Source organism: Octopus bimaculoides, chromosome 3 (assembly GCF_001194135.2).
Source record: "Octopus bimaculoides isolate UCB-OBI-ISO-001 chromosome 3, ASM119413v2, whole genome shotgun sequence".
Lineage (NCBI taxonomy): Eukaryota > Metazoa > Mollusca > Cephalopoda > Octopoda > Octopodidae > Octopus > Octopus bimaculoides.
Window position 1 is genome coordinate 55,987,614 of NC_068983.1, and position 7,489 is coordinate 55,995,102.

General features: G+C 40.1%; 1 protein-coding gene across 1 annotated transcript in view; it reads left to right on the forward strand.

Annotated features, from left to right (window-relative positions):
- The window catches only part of LOC106871393 (intraflagellar transport protein 122 homolog), a 264,510-nt gene that overhangs the window by 114,955 nt on the left and 142,066 nt on the right, over positions 1-7,489 (forward strand). Inside the window, exon 12 of the mRNA XM_052966749.1 lies at positions 1,695-1,832. Within this exon, the coding sequence (XP_052822709.1) occupies positions 1,695-1,832 (138 nt within the window). The remainder of the gene's footprint in view (positions 1-1,694; positions 1,833-7,489) is intronic.

Here is a 7,489-nt window from a genome sequence, read left to right on the forward strand (position 1 = left end):
ATATATGTATGTATATTGTGTATCATTGGGATATTATTTATTCAATTATCAGTTTTTCCAGTAGGATCATATGGTTGCTTTCATATGTTTATCAGATTTTTTAATTTGTTTATTATGGAATCTAATTTGAGAATAATATTGAAAATTCAGACTTATTATTACTGTCAAACATTTTTCTCCTCTTGATATTCTTGTTGTTTTTACTCTATTTGTACCAACCTTTAGTTCTGTGTTAAAAAAAAAAGAAACAAAAACCAGAAAAATCAGTGTTGTTGGTTGATGTTACATTTTCCAGCAATTTTTTATTTCTTAGAAATTGCATTCAATTTATATTTGGTACAGCCATGATGTATGTGTTCTAGTTATAACTGACAGGATCGAAGTAGATTCCTAACTAAAATATGTTACATATTTTAGTGAAAGCAGTACAAGAATAACTTCATGGGAGCTACGCAGTAGCTGTGTAGTTTTTGCATATCAAAATGGTGTCAACAGGGACATATCTGTTTAACCCTTTTGTCACCATATTTCTGTTGAAACACACAGTTTCTGTCTCATTTATTATATTTGCCAGCATATAAGTCATGCAGTTTCCGTTTATTATATGAATCAAATAATAGATGCAGGAGTGGCTGTGTGGTAAGAAGCTTGCTTACCAACCATATGCTTCTGGGGTTCAGTCCCACTGCGTTTTCACCTTGGGCAGGTGTCTTCTACTATAGCCTCGGGCCAACCGAAACCTTGGGAGTGGATTTGGTAGATGGAAACTGGAAGAAGCTCATCCTATATATCATCATCATCATCATCATCTTCATCATCATTTAACATCTGTTGTCTATGCTGGCATGAGTCGGACGGTTTGACTGGGCTGGCACGCTGGAAGGCTGTGCCAGGCCCCAGTCTATACATTTGAATAACATTATTGAGTAAAGCCTGGTACAGCCTTCGATCATGCCAGCCCAGTCTACATACATGCATGCATGCACGCACGCACGCACACACATACACACGCACACACAAAACTGGTACTTAATTTATCGACCCTGAAAGGACAAAAGACAAAGTCGACCTCAGTATAACAAAGTATTGAAAACAAACCAAAAATATCAAGACTTTTAGCATAAACTTTGGTAAACTTTCTAGACAGTATTTTGGCAGTTATGTGTGGAGGTCTCATCGTCTCAGTATACTGTCTCCCCTAGCATATATATAACATACATCGGATATGTGTATCTCACATTGTTTAATGACTGTGTTGCCTTCAAGAAACACTTTTTAAATTGGTTTAAATGAAAATTTCACCAAGAAAGATGAAAGGTAGTTTAAACTTTCATCCGCTTATCAGCTATTTGTAAGGAGTAGATGACGACAAAACCATGTGCCACCTTGCTGGTTGCCTGGTTGCTTGAACACAGAAAATATCATCATCAACATCATCATCATACTCAAGCTGGAGGGCTGTTTCAGGCTCTAGCTGTCTGTTTTGACAAGGTTTCTATGGATGGATGCCCTTCCTAATGGCAACCACTTTAGAGTCTACTGGGTATTTCTAAATATGGTCACTAATTGTATATATTAACCTTTTTCTCTCCTTCTTTTCTTTTAATGTGCAGTTTTGAATGTCATTATTACAATAATGAAACGCATTACATTTGAATAGCATTATTATTGATTAAAGATATTGTTTTATTCAGGACAAACGTTTGCAGTGTTTAACATTACAAGGAGTCAAAGTACGTGAATGGGATTTGGAAAGTCAGATGCGATATATCAAGGTGATTGGTGGTGCTGTTGGTCAAGAAGGCTTGCTGGTTGGATTAAGAGCTGGCCAGGTAACTATGGCCATATTTTCTTTATTTTCACCTTTTTCTCTGGATTTATTTCTTCTTTCATCCTTTAGTATTCGGATTACTCTGTCAAATGTTATGCTAATTTATTCACGTTCTTTTGAATTAATTGAATGGCTGTATGGTGAGAAGCTTGCTTTCCAACCACATGGTTCTTGGTTCAGTCCCACTGTGTGGCATCTTGGGCAGGTGTTTTCTCTAGCTTCGGGCCGACCAATGACTCGTGAGTAGATTTGGTAGATGGAAACTGAAAGAAGGCGGCGAGCTGGCAGAAACGTTAGCACGTCGGGCGAAATGCTTAGCGGTATTTCGTCTGCAGTTACGTTCTGAGTTCAAATTCCGCCGAGGTTGACTTTGCCTTCCATCCTTTCGAGGTCGATAAATAAAGTACCAGTTATGCACTGCGATCGATGTAATCGACTTAATCCCTTTGTCTGTCCTTGTTTGTCCCCTCTATGTTTAGCCCCTTGTGGGCAAGGAAAAAAATAAGGAAACTGAAAGAAACCCATTGTATATATGTATATATATGTATGTATGTATGTATTTGTGTGTCTGTGTTTGTCCCTGCACCATTGCTTGACAACCAATGTTGGTGAGAGGCCAGATATGGCCTCTGTGGATATAAAACAGGTAAAATATTTGTGCTGGATATGGTTGGTTTAAAGCCAAATGGTTAATTATATTTCTTCTTTTTTCTTTTTGCTGGTGGCACGTGAAAAATAACATTCAAGCGTGGTCATTGCCAGTGCCACTGGACTGGCTCCCATGCAGGCAGCACATAAAAAACACCTTTTGAGTGTGGTCATTGTCAGAATCGCCTGACTGGCTCTCATGTCAGTGTCACGTAAAAGCACCCACTACACTTTCGGAGTGGTTGGCATTAGGAAGGGCATCCAGCTGTAGAAACTCTGCCAGATCAGATTGGAACCTGGTGCAGCCTTCTGGCTCACTAGTCCTCAATCAAACCATCCAACCCATGCCAGCATGGAAAGCAGACGTTAAACGATGATGATGATAATGATGATGATGATGATGATGATGATGATGATGATGATGATGATGATGATGATATCATGTGCATTTAAATTTTCATTCTATGTTCATGAAACATCACATAATGCATGAAATTCCAGTCTTGTGTTATTGCAATACGCAGTGCCATAAATAACGAGGTAAATCCTAGGTGTGGTTATTGCTTATCATCATCATCATCATCATCATCATCATCATCATCATCATCATCATCTTCATCATCATCATCGTCATCATCATAATCATCATCATCATCATCATCATCATCATCATCATCATCATCATCATCTTCATCATCATCACCATCATCATCATCATCACCGTCACCATCATCATCATCATTATCATCACCATCATCATCATCATCCTTGTCATTGTTGTTGTTGATGTCTTCATTATCAAAATAATGATGATGGTCATCATCATTTTAATGTCCAGTTTCTATTGTTAGCATGGTTTGGATGCTGTGATGAAATCTGAAAAGGGAGAGGACTACTTCATGCTCCATTGTCTACTTTGATGCGGTTTGCTCAACCGAGTGACCTTCCTAACACTAAGCACCTCAGAGAGTGTGCTGGTGTGCTGGGTACTTTCCTTGTGGTACCAGTGTTAGTGAAGATTGACTCATAACTTGCAAGGATAAGGGCCTAAAATGGCCCCTACCAGTGAGGGAAAATTGAAGGTGGCGAGCTGGCAGAAACGTTAGCGCACCGGGCGAAATGCTTAACGGTATTTCATCTACCGTTACGTTCTGTGTTCAAATTCCGCCGAGGTCGACTTTGCCTTTCATCCTTTCGAGGTCGATTAAATAAGTACCAGTTCGCACTGGGGTCGATGAAATCGACTTAACCCGTTTGTCTGTCCTTGTTTGTCCCCTCTGTGTGTAGCCCTTTGTGAGCAGTAAAGAAATAAGGTGTGCGTGATGAATTTTGGTGCAGGTGATAAGGGAGAGTTTGTAAGGTGAGAGCAACAGATTTATAGTGGTGGACAGAATCGTAGAGTAGGGGAGAGGGTGTATGGCAGGAAATAGGGGATAGAGAAGGGATTAGTGACAGAAACTTTGAGAAAAGTGAGGAATAGAGTGAAAATGTGATTGGGTGTGTTTTGGATGAGGGTGTCTAGTGGGTATACTACATTCTAAGCTAATTAAAAATAATACAAAGAGTCCGGAACAAGTTACAGTAAAAAATATGAATGGTTTTTGGAACAAATTGTACCTTCAGTTTCATCATCATCATCATCATCGTAGTATAGCGGAGGTGGTGGTGGCGACAACGACAATAATGGCGACGGTGGTGTGTGGTGTGTGTGTGTGTGTGTGTGTGTGTGTGTGTGTGTGTGTGTGTGTGTGTTTGTCCTGACAGGTGTTGATTTATAACTTAGTACTCTGGCTAAAGAAACTGATGAAATAAGTACGAGACTTGAAATAGCAAGTCCCCAGGTTGATTGTCCAACTAAAGGTCTCCCTTTCACAGTGGTGCCTTAGCATGGCCACAGTTCAGTGATTGAAACAAGTGAAAGAAATGACATAAAAGAAATGGCAGCAAGGAATTCTTGATGTATTTATATAAAGATATCTTGACATTATTAGCATTCTTAGTTTTCTTCTTTTGATATTTCGGTAACAACAACATGGCTACCGAGAAATGCTACTGTAAAAATATGAGGTTATGTCTGAGAGAGCTATTACAAACTGTAGCAGTATATTAAATAGTTCTACTCAGAATTGTTGACATTTATGAAAGAGGACTGTTAGCTTCACCTACGTGGCCTCTGTCTATTAAAAAGTCATACAGCTATACAAAGATCACATGGCTTGTGACATTTTACCCTTCGATCAATTTTCTTGGAATCATTAACTAAGTCCAGATATGTCTATGTTTGACTGCTTCAATGATTTAATTCAGTAACTGTTATTGACTGTTCAATATTGACAGTTCAATAACCATTCACCTTCTTGTAAATTGAGGGTATGTCCCGGCATCTCATCACTACTGTCTTCTCTCTTTTTTCCTGCTGGGTAGCCAGGTATCTACTCTGCAGCGATACAGCTGTTTCTGTTCCTCCCTCATATTTTAGCCTCCCATCATGTGGCATAAAGCCACTGCCATCAGTACTGCACCTCACTCAGTTGAGGGCTCATGGTCTTGCTAGTTATTTGGTCACCTCATTAGAGCTGATAACATGAAACGAAAACAGAATAAAACAAAACAAAGCAAAAACAACAAACAAACAAAAAAATAAAGCACTCAGTATGTTGGTATTATAAGGGTATCCAACCAAAGAAAGTCTGCCGTAGCAGATATTGGAGCTCAGTATAGTCGTCTGGCTCCTTGGAGCCTGTCAAACCATCCAACCCATTGCAACATAGAGGATAGACATTTAATGATGATGATGATGATGATGATAGGACGATGGAATAATGTTTATTATTGGCAGCAAGTTTAAAGCGGCGAGCTGGCAGAATCATTAGCATGCTGGACGAAATGCTTAGCCATATAAAACACAGCATTTCCTTAAGAGATTGTCTCTGGATGAATGAGCTGTAAGTTTACCTTTCACAATATAGTTACATTAAGTTTGATACATAAATGGTAAAGACCCTCGTTGGTCATGAACGACCATGGGATGGCAGCTCGAAAGTTCCCCTCTGAGGCACAAGTCCAGGTAAGGTTGTTTATGGAAGACCAGCAGTCACCCATGCATACCAGCTTCCCTTCTCCATGCTGTTGATGTTATCCGAGGGAAAGACAAAGGCTGATAGAGCTTGGCATCAGTGATATCACCACTCATTTCTACAGTTGAGTGAACTGGAGCAATATGAAAATAAAGTGTCTTGCTCAAGAACACAACACGGCTTGCTCTGGAAATCGAACACACAACCTCATGATTGTGAGCCCGATGCTCTAACCACTGAGCCATGCACCTTCACTGTTTGATACATAGGTTTGCAAAACATTACCAATGCTTAATTCAATTTGGAAAATGATAAGGAATTTTGTAGGATAACTTTGTCATTATTAAGCTGTTGCTTGGAAAAAAAATTACCATGGCAACCAACATTATTTCTTTTTTAAGTATAAGTTTGAAAGCTGAGTCTACGACTAAATGAAATCACCAAGCAATTTAAACACACAAGTCTCTGATATCTGGTTAAAATGTACCAGCAGAAGGGCACCCAGGAATCATGCCCTGGAGGCACCCTGGCCCCTTTAGAGTGTAAGAAATTAAGGACCAAAAGACTTTCGTGAAGAAGGTTTTTCTCTGAAGATCTTCTGTTGTTCAGCTCTCTTAAGAGTTTTTTTGAGGTCACTTTAAAATAGGAAATTTGTATCACAGAGTCATTAGTGTCACAACTGAGTTAGTTTGTAACATCGTCATTGTCATCGTTTAACATCTGCTTTCCATGCTGGCATTGGTTGGAAGGTTTGCCTGAGGGCTGGCAAGCCAAAAGGCTGTACCAGGCTCCAATCCAATCTGGCAAAGTTTCTACAAATGGATGCTCTTCCTAACGCCAACTACTCTAAGAATGTAGTGGATGCTTTTTATGTGCCACCTCCATGAAGGTCAGTCAGGCGACACTGGCAGTGACCATGCTCGAATGGTGCTTTTTATGTGCCACCGGCACAGGAGCCAGTCCAGCAGCACTGGCAACGATCATGCTTAAATAGGGCTTTTTAAATGTCACTGGTACAGGAGCCAGTCAGGCAGCACTAGCAATGACCACGCTCGAATGGTACTTTTTACATGCCACCGGCACGGGACCAGTCAACCCGGTGCTGGCATCAATTACACTGGAATGGTGCTTTTTACATGCCACCAGCATAGGTGCTAATCAGGTAGTACTGTCATCTTCCACAACAACAACTTCACTTGCTTCACCAGGTCTTCGCAAGTACAGTTTAATGCCCAGTGATTGAAGGGTACTCTTAAATGGGCTGATTATGCGGCACTGGCATAGGCCACGGTGAACAATGATGTATCAAAGAACATTTGGCAATTTCATTTGTGCAAGGAATAGTGTTATATCAAATTTTCTTCACTCAACATATTTCATTAGGTAACTCTTTTACCTACGATTCTCATTGTCATTGGGGAAAAAAATGGTTATTTAAGCTGCAAATTCCATGAATTTTTATAGCCATAAAATTATTCCCAGCAGAACTGACATTAATTTAAGTTAAGTACTTGACTGCTTCTGCATCAAATTGCAGCAGGTCACAGTTTTGCATCTACTCTTCTCTGCAGCCTTTATTTATTGCTTTGTCAAAGGCTGTTGCAAATTCGATTTCCAAAAAAACTATCATCATCGTCATCATCATCATCACCATCTTCACCATCATCATCATTGTCATCTTCACCACCACCACCATCATCATCACCACCACCATCATCATCATCAACTTCACCACTACCACAACCACCACCACCATCATCATCATCGTCTTCACCACCACCACCACCACCGTCATCATCATCATCATCTTCACCACCAACACCACCACTACCACCACCACCATCACCACCACCACCACCACAATCACCACCACCACCATCATCATCATCATTATCTTCACCACCACCACCACCATCATCATCATCACCACCAC